The sequence below is a fragment of the Cucurbita pepo genome, chromosome LG15, assembly GCF_002806865.2.
Source record: "Cucurbita pepo subsp. pepo cultivar mu-cu-16 chromosome LG15, ASM280686v2, whole genome shotgun sequence".
NCBI classification, from domain to species: Eukaryota; Viridiplantae; Streptophyta; class Magnoliopsida; order Cucurbitales; family Cucurbitaceae; genus Cucurbita; species Cucurbita pepo.
In genome coordinates, this window is record NC_036652.1 from 3944489 (window position 1) to 3963082 (window position 18594).

The following is an 18594-nucleotide window of genomic DNA, read 5'->3' on the forward strand; positions in this document are numbered from 1 at the left end:
CTATGCCTTGTGACTCTGCTTGTGGCGGCAGAGCTGTAGCGAACTGTGGTGGCGGAATTGGATCAATGGCAGGAGACGATACAATACTTTTTCGCAATCTGACAAGGAGAAGCCATTGTTGGAATCAATTCCTTTCCTTGGTTCATCTTCAATACTGAAAATTCTTGAATGGGGACCTGTTTGGTGCTCAAGGAAAAACTTCTCAATGAGTAACTTCGGGATCTTTTCATTTGCTTCTACTACAACCACTCTATTGGCTGGCACCTTTGCACAAGCCAACTCTTTGTCCAGAGTTTTCCTTTCCTCATTCATCTCCTGAATTTTGCACTGGTAATCTCTCACAACATCCCAGCAGCCACAACACTCAGCGTCGATAGCCTCCTCCAGCTCCCTCACAGTTTGCGTTAATTTTTCAACCTCTGCAACTTTTTGTCGGTGCATCTTGTCCAAGATTTTGTTTTATTTCTGACAAATCTCTATCTGTTTCATTAACTCTTGATTTTTGTTCCGTAGATCATCCACCATAGAGGCCTTGGCCAGGGCACTTTGAATAGTCCTCTCCGCATCAACCAAAGCTGCTTCCTTTGATTTGGTTAGACGATCAGTGCTTTGTTGTCATCTTGAAGTTTTGCAATCTCCTATTGTGCAAGCTTGAGCTCAGCATCCAAAGGTGCAAGAATGTCTTCGATTGGAGGCATGTCATCATCCTTTTGAGTTTGAGCGGCAAATTGAGCCGCCATAGAAGCCTTCTTCTCATCATTGATTTTCTTTATTTCAAGATTCTTACTTTCAAGAAGAGATTCTGACCACTTTAATTTCTCCACGGCTTTTGATAGTTCTTCAGTTAGCTCTTCAGCTGCCTTCTCTCTAAGCCGCTCAGACAACTTCAAAGCCTTGATCTTCGCTTGAGCTTCTCTGAGCTCTCTATCCTTATCTCGTACTTCACTCTCAAGGCAATTGAGCTCCACCTGCACTGGATCCGAGCCATGAGACAACTTGAAGAAGTCATCAACGTCCATACTGTTGTGCGCCAAAAATGGAACAAATATACTCACAACACCAATGAACGAAATTACACAAAGAGACACCAGGATATTTACGTGGTTCGGAGAGAAGAAGTTCCCCTACATCCACGGGTAGCAACCAATCACTAATAAACAAAGTGTTACAAGTGAATACCTCACTATCACACTACAAGACTTTCACCAATATGTCACTCAAGATATACAATGTTACACACAAAACTTGATCTTTTCAACGACAGAAAGAATGACATTATATAGCCTTTTGTTGAACCTAAAAATATCAGCGAAACTTATCCGATAATAGGACTAATCAGTCCTAAAGAATAGGACCTTATGACAATTTACAACAATCTCCACCTTGTCATAAGATCTCCAAGTTGATAACTGATTTGGTTGCTACCACGTCAACACACTATTCCTTTCTTCCGATGTTGATGAAATCCAAACAATGCTAAAACTTTTCACGAGCGATCACCTTTGTCAACATATCAGCAGGGTTATCAGCAGTTCCAAGTTTTAATAAACGAATGTCCCCTTTGCTAATAATTTCTCGAATAAAGTGAAAACGAACATCAATATGTTTAATATGAGCATGATGGACTTGATTTTTTTACAAACAAATAGCGTTCTGGCTCTCACAAAACACATCTATATGTTCCTGCAAAATACTCAAGTCATTGATCAAACCATGCATTCAAATAGCTTCTTTAAAAGCTTCCGTTACTGCCATATACTCTACTTCGGTGGTAGACAATGCAACAGTAGACTGCAATGTTGAACGCCAACAAACAGGTCCACCAGCCATAGTAAATAAATAACTCGTAGTAGATCGTCGCTTATCCAAATCACCAGCATAATTAGAATCCACATAACCAACTACAAGATTGTCAAGATTAAGCATTTCTTGTTTTTTAAACTGANATGTTGCTGTCCAACTACTCGAAAACCAACCGGTTGCGCCATATATATTTCTTCTTCCAAATCTCCATGCAAAAAAGTAGTTTTTACATCGAGTTGTACAAGCACNATCAATAGTACCAAGAATGTACCTAAGAATCCATTTGACAGCGTGCCAATGCTCTTTACCAGGATTATGCATATAACGACTCACCATGCTTACTGCGTGTGAAAGATCAGATCGAGTACACACCATAGCATACATCAAAGCACCAACAGCATTTGTATAAGGAATATTCTCCATATACCTTTTGTCATCGTCAGAACTTGGACACATGGAAGCACTAAGCTTGAAATGAGGAGCAAGTGGAGTACCAACGGGTTTTGTTGAATTATTCAAACTAAATCTTGTCAATACCTTGCGTAGATATTGAGACTGAGTCAATCAGACTGTACCTTTTTCCCGATCTCGCTCTATCTCCATTCAAAGTATTTTCTTTGCATTGCCTAAGTCTTTCATTTCAAATGTTTTACAAAGCTGATCTTTGACCTTATCAATCTCCACCTGTCTTTTTGAAGCAATTAACATATCATCAACATATAAGAGCAAATAGATAAATGATCCATCATCGAGACCCCGATAATACACACAATGATCAAATTGACTATGAGTATACATATGCTCTACCATGAAATGATCAAACCTTTTATACCATTGGCGAGGAGATTGCTTCAGCCCATACAAAGATTTCTTCAATCTGCATACCAAATGTTGCTGTCCAACTACTCGAAAACCAACCGGTTGCGCCATATATATTTCTTCTTCCAAATCTCCATGCAAAAAAGTAGTTTTTACATCGAGTTGTACAAGCACAAGATTAAATTGAGCAACCAAAGCCAACAAAATTCGAATGGAATAATGTTTTACTGCAGGTGAGAAAATTTCATTGTAATCAATGTTTTACCAGGTGAGAAAATTTCATTGTAATCAATACCTTCTCTTTGTGCATAGCCTTTAGCCACAAGTCGAGCCCAAGTTTGATTTATCTCCAATGAAGCTATCTCCTGATTCACAGCATCTTGCCAGTGTAAGCTATTGGGGCTCTTAATAGCATCTTTGTAACTGTTAGGAACTCCATCAATCAAAGAGAAAGCATATGCTATCGTATCATCAAACCTTGCAGGTTTTCGAATTACCCTTCGTGGTCTATTCTTGGCGATAGACTAAGGTTCCTCCACTCTTTCATTTACAAGGCTTTGCTCCTCCTGTTCTAAGACATTAAAGTTATTATCTACTTGGACAATAGGTTCTTCAATAGGAGCAACCATATCATGAGAGAACACCATCTTCTTCACCTGCTTCAATGCCTCGTCATTATTTTCAATTTTCTGCAAAAACATTCCAGACTCATCGAATGTCACATCTCGACTATTAACAATCTTACTTGTTTCTGGATACCATAACCTATAGCCCTTCACGCCTTTGCTAAAGCCCATAAACTTGGCTGTTTTTGATCTAGGATCCAACAAAAGGCTCTGATACCACTTGTTGTGTGNGCTCTATCTCCATTCCAAGTATTTTCTTTGCATTGCCTAAGTCTTTCATTTCAAATGTTTTAGAAAGCTGATCTTTGACCTTATCAANAATGAACGGAATTACACAAAGAGACACCAAGATATTTACGTGGTTCGGAAAGAAGAAGTTCCCTACATCCACGGGTAGCAACCAATCACTAATAAACAAGGTGTTACAAGTGAATACCTTATTATCACACTCCAAAGACTCTCACCAATATGTCACTCAAGAAATACAATGTGACACACAAAACTTGATGTTTTCAACAGCAGAAAGAATGACATTATATAGCTTTTTGTTGAACCTAAAAATATCAACGAAACTAATCAAACCTAAAAATATCAGCGAAACTTATCCTAGAGAATAGGACTAATCAGTCCTAAAGAATAGAACCTTATGACAATTTACAACATACTTGGCCTGACCAACGTTCGCCACTGCGACGAGCTTTTTCCCTCCCTAAAAGACCCCGAGATCGTCAACGGCGTCGGATTCGATGCCAGAATCAACGTCGACATAGCTTGGAAATCCACCACCCGTCCGTTACTAACCTCTGGAAAAAAACCCATCTCCATCTCCAGTTATCTCCGCCATAACCTGATGTATCCGAATCTCTCATTTTTTCTTTCTGCCACTTCGTTTTGCTGTGGTGTAGAGGCTGCAGTAAGTTGTCGATGTGATGTGCCACATAACCGCATGATTTCTTATGTTGCCTTTTCACATGTGTCATAAGAAGCCATTCTTTTATTGTTACAGCTTCTGGAGCTTCAATTTCAGACAAACAACCTGTTGAGTCTCCTTTTGTTCTACCATCTCTTCAACATATGTCATGAGAAGCAACGGTTTAGAAGTTTCAGCAAAATGAGCTTGTGATTCTTTTTTCTTATTCTTCTTAGGACATTCATACTGAAAATGACCAAAGTCATGACAATAAAAACACTCAACAAGAGTTTTGTTAAAACCTAGTCTCCCATGTCCTCGTCCTCTACCTCGAATTGTGCCACCTTCACGATTTGTTCTCTATATAGTGCTGTCAAGAGTGATCTTCAATGCCTGCTCTTCCACAGTATGTCTTTGCATACGTTGTTCATGAACCAGTAGACTACTCTGCAATTCATCAATGGTCATGATGTTGAAATCGTTGGATTCTTCCATGGAGCAAGCCACGTAATCAAACTTTGAAGTAATGGAGCGCAAAATTTTCTCAATAATGCTAACATCACTCATCTTTTCACCATGGAAACAGAGTACGAGAAAAGAAATCAGAAACAGTCTCACCTTCTTTCATATGAAGGGTCTCAAAGTCCTTGCATAGAGCCTGTAGTTGTGCTCGTTTCACCCTTGTATTTTCTTGAAATTTTTTCATTCATTGAATCCCAAGTTCCTTTCGAAGTTTCTTTATCCAAAATAGTCTCCAAAATTGAGCGATTGATGGCCTGAAAAAGGTAGCTCTTAAGTCTTTCGATTTCTGATCTGCCACCTTCTTTTGTTCATCCGAGTAATCAGCATCATCTGCTAGAGCAGAAATCCTAGACTCAACTACTTGCGAATATTCTCTAGAGCGAAGAAAGTTCTCCCTTAACATGCTCCAATGATCGTAGTGACCAACAAATTTTGGTATTGCTGGTTGAACAAAACTGTCTTCAGTAGTCAAAACTGTCTGGTACCAAATGATAAATTTAATAAAGATAAGTTTGCCGCACCAAGAAAATTCAGTGCTTCATTATGTGAAAAATGACTATATTTATAGCCAATACAATGCTTAAGAGGAGATAGAAATAAAATCCTAACGAAAGCAAAATATCATGCCAAAACAAAGAATCTGGCATCGGCATAAGATCATATAAGTGATCTGATATTCAGGAACTAAAACAAACATTCCCTCCCTTAAAACGTACAACTAAATCTTTTTCAACCAGTTGGGATAAGAAAATAAATGTCAACCTCCAAATCAACCGAATCATCCAAATCAAAAAGCAAAAAATATATATATTAACCCAACCAAACCTTTATGGTTTAGGTTGGGTAGTCGAGATTGATCTAGCTTTTGGATCATATGAACACCTCAAGTTTAATTTTTTAGTCTAATACTCTTAATAAATATTAATTTTATCTTTTTTACATTAATTTTGCAATGAGGCAGGAGGAGGAAGATGCTAGTGCGTATTGTACACGCGAGCACTTGAGAATCTGCAAGTGGTGGGTGCGACTAAGTAAACCGTGGGTGCGACTAAGTAAACCGTGGGTGCGAGGGAGAAGCTTATAGAGCACGTGAGATCTTATCTCGTCTCTCGGTTTGTTTCGTTCGACTCTTCTTGACTCGTTCTATTAAGATTAGCCTATACTTTGAAAATTGTGTTTGATAAGTGACTTTACACCATTGATTCTACCTACGAGAGCTCTTAGCCAAACTGAGTATTGGGTACTGATCAGAGGGGCAACTCTCGTCATGGTCTTCTATGGTCGCGGCGTCGACAAAGGAGCAATTGTCGTAGCAACTCATGGCGCCGAAAGTCATGACTCTTCGTCTTCTAAAATAGTACTTGCGACTCTTCATCTTCCCCACATTAGCACGGTGCCAAAAGTCGCAACTCTTCGCCTTTCAAAATAGTACTCACAGCCATCTCTAAAATAAATGAAAAATGAAATAAGTGGTAGGGACGGGATGGGACGGAAAAGTCCCCAACGTCTCCGTCTCCATCCCCGGCCGTAGACAATTCCTCCTAAGCAATTTGCGTTTACTTGCACCACAAGAACCACTTCTAGAAACATCTTTACATCTAAAACACACAAAATCTTGCAGTTTCAACGACACATCAAGAACCATCAAAATTTCCAACAAAACTGGAAGTTGTCTTGTTCAAACAAACTCAGCTCCACTGGTTGTTCTGGTCGGGAGTTTGTGTGAAAACATGAAGCCATTTGTTAGAACTCGAGCGCGATATGACCTCAATACCTCGGACTTCTTTTGTTCAAATCGTGTTCGAGTGCTTTCGAAACAACAGATGATATCTACGAAGAATCAATCGAATGCAACGTTATCTCAACCATGACGGAGATTGATTAGCTTCTCCTTCTCCTTTGCTTTCTTCGACATTCCAAACAATCCGAACACGGAGCAATTTTTCGACCTACATTACTTGCTTGGAGCTTGCTGGAAGGTACTTTCAGGTCCTCCAATAGTATTCGGCGAAGCTTGTTATTGTCCTCTCTTAGCTCTTGAATAAGTTTCTGATGCATCATTACCTGCACGTACACGAAACCGAACAAGTCGAATCGATTTTACGAACCAAAAGATGTAAAAAGAAGTGATAGGGAAAACATATTCTTGAAAGCGAGCGAAGATTCAGTGATCCAAATGCTTTGTTTCTGAAGTAATAACGTTTAAATGCGAATCGTCGGTTGCTTAGGAACAAACAAGTTCAGATTTTCACTCATTAGATAACAGTCCTTTCCATGATGCATCTAACGTACCATTTCGAAAAGTTGGTTCTCGAGCCGTTGGCGTCCGACCTACAATGCGAGAAACATCAAGTAGTCCATAACGAATTATTAATCAGCTCGACTAAATCCATAACGTAGTGAGATTTATAGAACATCAAAATGACGGGCCAGTACGAAATGAACGATAAGATCCGCACTGCTGGTACCACACTCAAGCTTGGATCGTTGTCGTGCCAAAACGAGAACAATGTATGTGCAAGAAGTGTGTTTCATGAGCAAATCACACCAAACATTCACTGTTCTTATCCGAAATTTTTTCTTGAATGCACGTAAGAACCTTAAACCAAACATGTATTATCGTACCTCATCCTGCAGTACCGTATCCCCTCCTTTAAAAACAGGATTTTGCAAGAAACTGTCGATGACCTTTTCGGTTCGAGTTCCAAAAGATCTGCTCGATGGAGACTTTCCAGACTGGTTTTCTGGGACTATAGGATGTTCATCCGTTGAAACGTTCCTTATGCTCGTGGCAGATCGTAGTGATGCTGGTACAGCGTCTTGACTAATCAGAAGACTAGGATTATTTCCGAATTTTGTCATCACCTTCTCCATTGCTTGCTACCAGATTTGGGTATCAAGCTTCAAACACATGTAAATAAGAAGTCACAACGGGAAAAATACGATGGATAAGAGGCCGAGCACCTACCGTGACAGAAGACTGCGCTTGGTGTAGAAATGAGGGCTTGATAGCAAGGCCTGATATTCAAGAAACGATGTGTCGGTTAAGCAACAGATGAACGTGTCGGTTTAAGAGATATTGTGGGACATACCAACACCAAAACCATGGCCAAAACCAACTCCACACCCAATTCCAGCTTGGATGTTCTTAGCTCCCAATTTCCTGAGCTAACATGTTGTATTTGAGAGATTTTCAATGGTCCAACATTTTAGATGGCAAATAAATAATGCAAGATCCATAATGTTTTAAGGATAACACTCACAGAGTAATTTAAATGCCTCGATATACCCGAAAATGCATCGGTTGCGCCTCTCGTGGCACTCATAACATCGTTCACGACAGGAATTGCACCTGAAAAAATGAGTATCGATTTCATATGTGTTCATATAGTAGCAGCACTGCCCAGCAGACATGTTCATCAACCAAGGACCAAACATATATCACCAATTCACACATATTCAACATGATAAGAAAAGAAAAGACAATAAAAGAAGAAGAAACTGAAAGATCTTAATGTAACTGTCCAAGCCGGTCCAAGCCCACGGCTAGCAGATATTGTCCGCTTTGACCTGTTATGTATTGCTGTCAATCTCACGATTTTAAAACGCGTCTTCTAGGGAGAGGTTTCCACACCCTTATAAGGAATACTTTGTTCCCTCTCCAACTTGTGGGATCTCACAATCCACCCCCTTGGGAGTCAAAGTCCTCACTAGCACACTCTCCGGTTCCGATACCATTTGTAATAGCCCAAACCCACCACTAGCAGATATTGTCTGTTTTGGCCCATTACGTATTGTTGTTAGCCTCACGTCTTAAAACGCGTTTGCTAAGGAGAAGTTTCCACACCTTTATAAGAAATACTTCGTTTTCCTCTCCAACTAATGTGGGATCTCACAATCCACCCCCTTGGGAGTCAAAGTCCTCGCTAGCACATCCTCCGGTTCTGATACCATTTGTAACAGCCCAAGCCCACTAATAGCAGATATTATCCGCTTTGGTCCGTTACGTATCGCTGTCAGTCTCACAGTTTTAAAACGCATCTGCTAGAAAAAGATTTCACACCTTTATAAGAAATACTTCCTTCCCCCTTCAACCAATGTGGGATCTCACAATCCACCCATTAGGGGCCAGCATCCTCGTTAGCACACCATCCGGACAAATATTGTCCGCTTTGGTCCGTTACATATCACTATCAACCTCACGATTTTAAAACGTATATGCTAGGAACAAATTTCAACACTACTATAAAGAATACTTCGTTTCTATCTCCAACCACATAGAGTTCCTATCCCACTGCCCTCCCTAGAAAATTAAGTATAAGAACAATCTTCATATCAGAACAGAACCCTTTAATGAAAAATCTATATGAAATGAAATGAACTCTTCTCGGTAGGTTATACTTAATCCGTTAGTGCAAAAGAGAAAGCTAAGGAAGAAAGAGGTAGGGAAAATTTACCCATGTTTATGGGGCGGCCAACGCCGATACCGACGCCACAGCCGACGCCGAACCCTGTAAATATTTGACCCACTTTCAAAGTAAAGGGATTCTCTATTCGGATTCCTCCAAATTGCCCTTTCTCAGAGGTCACCCTACCCTTAATTTCTGATACATTTCTTGCTTCCATTCTTCAACCACCCTCCAATTTTGGGATTCTGTGTTCTCAAAGGTCGCTCGGGTAGTAGAAAATGAAAGCGAACATGATGCTTCTCGCAATCTTTAATGGGCTTCTTCATGTGGGCCTTCCGTACCCTACTTTTTCGACGTGAAATCGCTTGGCCCATCATTCTTTCTTAATTGAATATGGGTTTACGTGTGAAGCCCAAAACAAAGCCACGAGAGCTTATGTTTACAGTGGACAGTATCATACTATTATGGAGAGCCGTGCTTGTCTAACATAGTATCAGAGTCATACCCTAAACTTAGTCGTGCCGGTATGTCCTCAAATGTCGAACTAAGGACTCCAAAAGAAAAAATAGTCGAGCTTCGATTAAGGGGAGACCCACATTGGCTAATTTAGATCATGGGTTTATAATCAAAGAACTATCTCCATTGGTTTGACATTGGCTAATTTAAGCAATGTTCTTGAGTTTATAATCAAATAATACTATCTCCAGTGGTTTGAGGCCTTAACAAAGTCAAATGGTGTAGTTTGTTCGAGAGCTCTAGAGAAGAGTTGAGTCGAGCCCTGATTAAGGGGAGACTATTCGAGAACTCAAGAGAACAACCGTAAGTATATTTTTATAATAATATTATTAAAACTTTAAAAAAAATGAAGTATTTTCAATATTTTTATTAGTTTAGAATAAAATTATTAAAAAAAAAAAAGAAAAAAAAGAAGAAGTTCCCTTTTTCAAGGAGGCGTGTTACAATTCTCCCAAACAATAGAAAGAAACAAAGGATAATAATAATAAATTTGTACAAAAACACGTGGCAATTACTTGGCGTTGCCATGTCATCAAGCGTATTGGCCACCTGGGTTCACATACTTCACGGCATTTTCGGGCCTTTTATAAACCACGCGCCCCTCTCCCCTTCTCTTCATTTCTTCAATTTCTTCGTCTCTCTACCCCTCTTTTTCTCTCTTCTCCGGCGACCGATCTTCCTCCGGTCAAGTTTTCGCCGGCAGGTCCTCTCATCGCATCGACCTCTTCTCATATACTTAACTCCGCTATCTTATTAGCCATGAATCCGGAATAGTAAGCTCGACTTTTTCTTCTTCTTGTTTTTTCATTCAATTTGTCGATTGGAAGCCCTTGTTTTGTTGTCGTTTTTTGCTGAATTGGGTTAGATCTCGTCGATGAGGAAGATGGAACTTCTTTTAGAAATATGTTTTGTGTTGGATGGTTTAGCTAATTGGGGAATTTTCGATGGTGGTTCTGTTTTTTTATGATTTGGTTGAAATATAGGTGATCGATTTAAGATCTCAATTTATCTACCGCTTGTGAAAATGACCCTTTGAATTTCTTGTTTCTTCTCGGAATGAAGGTGTTTGATTGTCAATTTGGTTGGCGATTTTGATAATCAACTTGTAATTTGTTTGATTCTTATTTTGTTTGGAGTTATTTCGGTAATTTCTTAAATTTAATCGTTTGGTTATATGTAATCTTTGAATCCTCGAGGAATTTATTCCTCTCTCGCTGTAGGAGTTGTGATATTAAGTAGTAGGGTCTTTTTAACAGTGGCGAATTTGGTGCAATTTTCTTACTCCGTTCTTGTATTTGCAGCGACTATTTGTTTAAGCTTCTGCTTATCGGAGACTCGGGAGTTGGAAAATCTTGTCTTCTACTGAGGTTTGCTGTAAGTTGTCTCTACAAAACTTTCTTCCAACTGTTTCTTTTTATTTTCTGTTTCCTATTGAGTTGGTAGCTACTGCGTTAGGTAATACATATGGCTTTGCTGGACGAAATTCGCAACGATACAATGAAACGATGTGTTCTTTGTTGGGTTCCACACAGTTTGGCTTTTACTCAAATATGGAATCATTTCCCAGTAGTTAACACCTAATCCATTTGTTTCCTCCCCTTTTCCATTGTTCCTTTCCTTTCGAGTTGGTCATAAATACTGTTCATGCAGGACGATGTATGTATAAGTTATCGTCACCAAACGATCTCCTAAACAATTGATTTCTGTTATCACAACTAAATAAGTTGTTCACAGTGATTAATTATCTTTATATTTTATAGAAATCCTCGCTTTATGTAATAGCGACTCCCATGACTTCTGCATTGGTTGAGAGTTTCGAGTTTCGAGTTGCTCACGATTGACATTTTTGTGTTAGTTAGAAGGTAGTTGTTGATTAGGTTAGGTATATTATATATTCTCTTGTTCCTTGATTAATTCCTTCTCTTTTTTCAAATCAGGATGACTCATATCTCGATAGCTACATTAGCACCATTGGAGTTGACTTTGTAAGTTTCTATCACATATTTGGTCTTCTATTCTGATAATTACTACATGAATTTTTTCAGCTCTAATACTTGAAATAAATTATTACTTGTAGAAAATCCGTACTGTGGAACAGGATGGAAAGACCATTAAACTTCAAATTGTAAGTTTGAATTTTTCAATTGTTCTTGCTTTAATCGAAGCTTAGAGGACTATTTACTTAAGTGACTGTTTTATTTGTTCAAAAATCCTTTCTAGTCTGTAATTATGCTGTTCTTCTGTTGGTAAAATCAAATTTAACCGTAGATCTTTAGGAGGGGAGAAAGAAAGAGAGTGAGAGTGAGAGAGAAGAGGGGTGGGGATGCATATTAATACTGCTTAAGAACATTTCAATGCTGTTTTTTGGTCTTTGCTGTTAATTGGTAATTTTAACCCTGAACTGTAGTGGGACACTGCCGGTCAAGAACGTTTTAGAACGATTACTAGCAGCTACTACCGTGGAGCTCATGGAATAATCGTAATTGCTACACTCTTCATTTTTCAGTTTCTTCTCCTGCCTTTTTTCATCTTCTTGTTATAGTGAAGTCTGTTTGCATATAATGTGCTGCTGTGTAGGTCGTGTATGACGTTACAGATCAGGATAGCTTCAATAATGTTAAGCAATGGTTGAACGAAATAGACCGATATGCTAGTGAAAATGTGAACAAGCTTCTGGTTGGTAATAAATGTGATCTCACTGCAAATAAGGTCGTCTCTTATGAGACAGCGAAGGTAGTAATTTTACTTGGGCGTCTTTCATAAAAGTATGAATTTAGATCTTGAATATGAAAATCAAGACTAAATTTCGATTGTGACATCAATTATTTTCTGAAGGCCTTTGCGGATGAAATTGGGATTCCATTCATGGAAACAAGTGCTAAAAGCGCCACGAATGTGGAAGACGCTTTCATGGCCATGGCTGCTGAAATAAAGAACAGGTACGAACACTGGCAACAGAGACAGCCTACTAGCTTACCCTTTTCCTTTTTTCTGTTTTCGTTTTTGTTTTTGTTTTCGTTTTCTTCAATTATTATTAGAATATTCATGAGTGTCTTAACTAGTTTAAACATAATTATGCATACCCACGATGCTTTTGGCCTATTCCTTCTAAGCCTTTTCAATTTTTCATGGGCTTCTATGATCATTAGTCTATCCCAAGCCGAGTAGTTCTCGAGCTTACGAAGTTAATCCAAGCTTGGAACTTGTGCTGAACCTACCTTTTAGCACTATGATCTCTTACTAGTTATCACGGAGAGGTAGGAATTGGGGAGTGGTTAACCACCCCTAAAGGCTCCTAACTACTTCTAAGTTCTACCTTCATTCTTTACTCCACCGGCAGTAGCTCCATTCCTGACACAATGGCGCAACGCGTTCCATCTATACGAAGCAGCAACCACCCTTCTTTACTTGATTTCGTTGTTTCGGGGTTCATTTTTGTAGGATGGCGACACAGCCGATGAACAATGCAAGGCCACCGACAGTGAACATTCGAGGACAACCTGTGAATCAGAAAACTGGTTGCTGCTCTTCTTAAAGATGAATGACTCTTATTGAATGGTTGACAGATGGTGATGGTGATGTTTATGTATGGACGGTGACATGTAAGACTAGTTGTCTCTCTCTCTCTCTCTCTCTCTCTCTATGCTTTTCGTATAAAAAGATTCGTCGGTCGTGAAATGATTTGCCTTTGCCTTTTATTTTCTCGTCTTTTGAAGTCGAACTATGTTAACACCTCCATTCTTTCGAATATATTTGTTTCTGGATCAAACATTATTCAGGTGTAAAATTTAGATATCAATGAACAGTAGTAGTATTTGCTTCATTGTCTATATCATTCATTCATTCATAATAATAATATATCTCATTAACATGAGTTTAGTTCTTTTTAGTATTGTTGTGCTGCAAATTGAGCTCTTTTTCACATGTATGGAGGTTTAGTCCTTACTTTCAGACTTCCATTGGACGATGTTACCTTTTTCTTTCCCTTCTTCAATTAGTGGAAGCATTAAGATTGGGCTCTTTGTATCGTCTCATCATCTAGCTCAAGTGCTACTCGTGCAAGTGTAACTTGTTGTCATTTTTAGGCTTTTCCTTTTGACTTTACTCAAGGTTTTCTAAAATGTGTATGTTCGGGAGAACTTTTCTCACCTTTATAAAGAATGCATCGTTCTCCTCCTCAATTGTTGTGAAATCTCGTAAAGCTCGTAATTTTAAATTTTTTTTCTAGGGCTNTAAATTAAGATTAAAGTTAAAATAAAAAAAAATAAAAAAAAATTATTTGAATAAATAGGACCTTTTATATTTATAAATATGTTTAAATATTTACTCCAACATTATTTTTCTTTTGAAAATATTAATTTGCTCTTTTTGTTATTTTTGTAATGTTATGATGTATGATGAAATTTCACATAAAAAAATTTGGATATACTAAACGGATAAAAATTGGAAACAATTTTCAAAACATCCTGAAAACGATTAAACCAATTTTAGAAAAAGAAAATTAAAATAAAAAAGCATCATAACCAACTTACTACAACAGTCATTCATTAAATTAAATTAAATACATTCATTAATTTCATTAGTAGAGACGTAATGAAAATTAAAAAAAAAAAAAGAAAAAAAAAGAAAAATCAGTAGGGACTTAAACGCGGGTGACCAATTAGACTACAACTGATTTTCTATCTAAATAATAAAAGAAAAGAAAAGACAAAAAATGAAAAATGAAAAATGAAAAATGAAAATAAAAAAGGAAGGAATTTCCGTTGCCGGGACTTGAACCCGGGTCTTTCGGGTGAGAGCCGAATATCCTGACCAACTAGACTACAACGGATTTGTTGACTCTCCTTACACATTAATTTTTAATTTAATAGAAAATAAAAGGCAAAAAATAAAAAATGAAAATAAAAAAAGAAAGAGTTTCCGTTGCCGGGATTTGAACCCGGGTCTTTCGGGTGAGAGCCGAATATCCTAACCAACTAGACTACAACGGATTTGTTGGCCATCTTTACCAATTAAAATTGAAATTAAACCAAAAGATCGAATAGGAAAAAAAAATTCTTAATTCATTAATTTATGAAATATATATTTTTTTTGTATAATAATTATTTTACAATAATTTAAGATATAGTATATTATATATCTTTTATTTTTACTAAAAATGAATTGAGTTTATAATTTAGAATATTATTTTTAATAAATATTTTATCTTGTTCAATATAACGATGCATTTTAAAATTGCACATTTTTAAATTTTGGAATATTCAGATCATAACATTAAAAAAAACAACTTTCAAAACATCAAAGAAAAACCAAAACACTAAAATTTGAAAATAAATAAAAGAAAAGGAAATTTAAAAGTTAATAAAAGAAAATAAAAAGAAATAAAAGAAAAGAAAAGGCAACAAAATGAAAAAATGAAATAAATAAATAAAGGCAGTTAGATAGAAATTTTAATAGCTTCAACTTCTAGGAAGTTGCGACTCTTGAATATATATAGCGGAATTGAGAAGATATAGTGATTGATTTTATTATGGGTTGTCGAAGACAAGGAAGGGTTACATAATGATATGGGTAATTATCAGTTGACTGACTAAAACACCGTATGTGTCAAAGAAAACTTAGAGTAATGTAGATTCATAGTTGTAGTAGATTAACGAAGGTTATGCCCTTAGCACAGTACGTGTCAAAGAAAACTCGTAGGGACGATCAAGAGATCTTTAACTATTTGTTGGTCGTGAACTTGCCCACATAGGTCCGTCTATAGGAGTATAATTGCTTGGCAAACACAAGAGTCGCTCTCCCTTTGATTATGACTGATCTTATGTGGCCTATTAGAAAATCACCCATTATAATCTCTTTTAGTTGACCCGTATCAATTAATATATTGATAAGTTCTTAGGTTCTCCCTCACATATACATAACACTAAGATGTGTGACACGGATCAATTCAAAATGACTAATCTAACTTGAAATATTAAAATTATTAAAAAAAAAATTAATCCTTTTAATGTAATGATACATTTTAAAACTTTACATTCAAATATTTTTTTTCATGGTTGAACTTAGTCGTTCGGGTGAGAGCCAAATATGTTGACGGATTAAACTACAACTGAGTTGTTGCTTTAAAATTCGAATATATTTATGTATTATTTAAATAAAAAAAAAATTATTTTAAAACTATAAGTAATAATATATCTATTCAAGGTTTTTATGTTTTTCAACGCTAATTTGGTAAGTGTTTCATGACGTACTAGTTCCACAAAAAGTAATATCACAAGTATACTCTTTACGACAATAATTGTACTTACAACTCTTATTANCAACTAGACTACAACGGATTTGTTGACTCTCCTTACACATTAATTTTTAATTTAATAGAAAATAAAAGGCAAAAAATAAAAAATGAAAATAAAAAAAGAAAGAGTTTCCGTTGCCGGGATTTGAACCCGGGTCTTTCGGGTGAGAGCCGAATATCCTAACCAACTAGACTACAACGGATTTGTTGGCCATCTTTACCAATTAAAATTGAAATTAAACCAAAAGATCGAATAGGAAAAAAAAATTCTTAATTCATTAATTTATGAAATATATATTTTTTTTGTATAATAATTATTTTACAATAATTTAAGATATAGTATATTATATATCTTTTATTTTTACTAAAAATGAATTGAGTTTATAATTTAGAATATTATTTTTAATAAATATTTTATCTTGTTCAATATAACGATGCATTTTAAAATTGCACATTTTTAAATTTTGGAATATTCAGATCATAACATTAAAAAAAACAACTTTCAAAACATCAAAGAAAAACCAAAACACTAAAATTTGAAAATAAATAAAAGAAAAGGAAATTTAAAAGTTAATAAAAGAAAATAAAAAGAAATAAAAGAAAAGAAAAGGCAACAAAATGAAAAAATGAAATAAATAAATAAAGGCAGTTAGATAGAAATTTTAATAGCTTCAACTTCTAGGAAGTTGCGACTCTTGAATATATATAGCGGAATTGAGAAGATATAGTGATTGATTTTATTATGGGTTGTCGAAGACAAGGAAGGGTTACATAATGATATGGGTAATTATCAGTTGACTGACTAAAACACCGTATGTGTCAAAGAAAACTTAGAGTAATGTAGATTCATAGTTGTAGTAGATTAACGAAGGTTATGCCCTTAGCACAGTACGTGTCAAAGAAAACTCGTAGGGACGATCAAGAGATCTTTAACTATTTGTTGGTCGTGAACTTGCCCACATAGGTCCGTCTATAGGAGTATAATTGCTTGGCAAACACAAGAGTCGCTCTCCCTTTGATTATGACTGATCTTATGTGGCCTATTAGAAAATCACCCATTATAATCTCTTTTAGTTGACCCGTATCAATTAATATATTGATAAGTTCTTAGGTTCTCCCTCACATATACATAACACTAAGATGTGTGACACGGATCAATTCAAAATGACTAATCTAACTTGAAATATTAAAATTATTAAAAAAAAAATTAATCCTTTTAATGTAATGATACATTTTAAAACTTTACATTCAAATATTTTTTTTCATGGTTGAACTTAGTCGTTCGGGTGAGAGCCAAATATGTTGACGGATTAAACTACAACTGAGTTGTTGCTTTAAAATTCGAATATATTTATGTATTATTTAAATAAAAAAAAAATTATTTTAAAACTATAAGTAATAATATATCTATTCAAGGTTTTTATGTTTTTCAACGCTAATTTGGTAAGTGTTTCATGACGTACTAGTTCCACAAAAAGTAATATCACAAGTATACTCTTTACGACAATAATTGTACTTACAACTCTTATTATTATTCTCTTATCTTGTGAAATAATCACACGATATTTACTAAGTTTCATTCTTTCAAAGATTTAAATTGGATAAGTAAATATAAATTTCATATTTGTTTATCAATAAATCCGTAGTAATTTCTTCCAGCAATGGAAACCATTTTATTTTATTCTTTTCAATTTTTCATCTTTTTTTAATTTATATTTAATTGGTAAAAAAAATAAACAATCCGTTGTAGTCTAGTTGGTCAGGATATTCGGCTCTCACCCGGGTTCAAGTCCCGGCAACGGAAGTTCTTTCCTTTTTTTATTTTCATTTTTTCATTTTTGGCCATTTCTTTGCTATTTAAATTGAAAGTTAATTTGTAAGGACGCTCGTCAAATCCGTTGTAGTCTAGTTGGTCAGGATATTCGGCTCTCACCCGAAAGACCCGGGTTCAAATCCCGGCNAAAGAAAAGGAAATTTAAAAGTTAATAAAAGAAAATAAAAAGAAATAAAAGAAAAGAAAAGGCAACAAAATGAAAAAATGAAATAAATAAATAAAGGCAGTTAGATAGAAATTTTAATAGCTTCAACTTCTAGGAAGTTGCGACTCTTGAATATATATAGCGGAATTGAGAAGATATAGTGATTGATTTTATTATGGGTTGTCGAAGACAAGGAAGGGTTACATAATGATATGGGTAATTATCAGTTGACTGACTAAAACACCGTATGTGTCAAAGAAAACTTAGAGTAATGTAGATTCATAGTTGTAGTAGATTAACGAAGGTTATGCCCTTAGCACAGTACGTGTCAAAGAAAACTCGTAGGGACGATCAAGAGATCTTTAACTATTTGTTGGTCGTGAACTTGCCCACATAGGTCCGTCTATAGGAGTATAATTGCTTGGCAAACACAAGAGTCGCTCTCCCTTTGATTATGACTGATCTTATGTGGCCTATTAGAAAATCACCCATTATAATCTCTTTTAGTTGACCCGTATCAATTAATATATTGATAAGTTCTTAGGTTCTCCCTCACATATACATAACACTAAGATGTGTGACACGGATCAATTCAAAATGACTAATCTAACTTGAAATATTAAAATTATTAAAAAAAAAATTAATCCTTTTAATGTAATGATACATTTTAAAACTTTACATTCAAATATTTTTTTTCATGGTTGAACTTAGTCGT

General features: G+C 36.0%; 2 protein-coding genes, 4 non-coding genes and 1 pseudogene across 6 annotated transcripts; 2 read left to right on the top strand and 5 right to left on the bottom strand.

Annotated features, from left to right (window-relative positions):
• LOC111776376 lies at nt 1-4092 on the bottom strand (annotated as a pseudogene).
• Nucleotides 4093-6125: 2033 nt separating this feature from the next.
• On the bottom strand, nt 6126-9359 carry LOC111811523. Its single transcript, XM_023698415.1, has 7 exons — nt 9138-9359; nt 7944-8032; nt 7773-7848; nt 7649-7698; nt 7306-7560; nt 6973-7011; nt 6126-6744 (listed from the first exon to the last, which is right to left on the bottom strand). Exons 1-7 carry the CDS (start codon nt 9304-9306, stop codon nt 6562-6564), a joined length of 861 nt encoding a protein of 286 aa, XP_023554183.1. The 5' UTR covers nt 9307-9359; the 3' UTR covers nt 6126-6561.
• Nucleotides 9360-10202: 843 nt separating this feature from the next.
• On the top strand, nt 10203-13435 carry LOC111811529 (GTP-binding protein YPTM2). The gene is made up of 8 exons (XM_023698421.1): nt 10203-10378; nt 10907-10979; nt 11543-11590; nt 11683-11730; nt 12013-12084; nt 12183-12338; nt 12441-12544; nt 13047-13435. Exons 1-8 carry the CDS (start codon nt 10365-10367, stop codon nt 13138-13140), a joined length of 609 nt encoding a protein of 202 aa, XP_023554189.1. The 5' UTR covers nt 10203-10364; the 3' UTR covers nt 13141-13435.
• A 928-nt stretch (nt 13436-14363) lies between these two features.
• Nucleotides 14364-14436, bottom strand: TRNAE-CUC. The gene has a single exon. It is a non-coding gene; the product is annotated as a tRNA-Glu (tRNA).
• An 87-nt stretch (nt 14437-14523) lies between these two features.
• Nucleotides 14524-14596, bottom strand: TRNAE-CUC. Its single transcript has one exon. It is a non-coding gene; the product is annotated as a tRNA-Glu (tRNA).
• Nucleotides 14597-16030: 1434 nt separating this feature from the next.
• TRNAE-CUC lies at nt 16031-16103 on the bottom strand. The gene has a single exon. It is a non-coding gene; the product is annotated as a tRNA-Glu (tRNA).
• Nucleotides 16104-17794: 1691 nt separating this feature from the next.
• On the top strand, nt 17795-17867 carry TRNAE-CUC. The gene has a single exon. It is a non-coding gene; the product is annotated as a tRNA-Glu (tRNA).
• The last annotated feature ends 727 nt before the right edge of the window (nt 17868-18594 follow it).

Coding starts and splice junctions, on each gene's coding strand:
- LOC111811523 (XM_023698415.1), bottom strand. CDS start 9,306: ATGGAAGCAAGAAATGTATCAGAAATTAAGGGTAGGGTGACCTCTGAG. Junction 7,699..7,772: donor TGGCCATGGTTTTGGTGTTG/GTATGTCCCACA, acceptor CTTGAATATCAG/GCCTTGCTATCAAGCCCTCA. Junction 7,561..7,648: donor AAGCGCAGTCTTCTGTCACG/GTAGGTGCTCGG, acceptor CAAATCTGGTAG/CAAGCAATGGAGAAGGTGAT.
- LOC111811529 (XM_023698421.1), top strand. Junction 10,980..11,542: donor GTCTTCTACTGAGGTTTGCT/GTAAGTTGTCTC, acceptor TTTTCAAATCAG/GATGACTCATATCTCGATAG. Junction 11,591..11,682: donor GCACCATTGGAGTTGACTTT/GTAAGTTTCTAT, acceptor TATTACTTGTAG/AAAATCCGTACTGTGGAACA.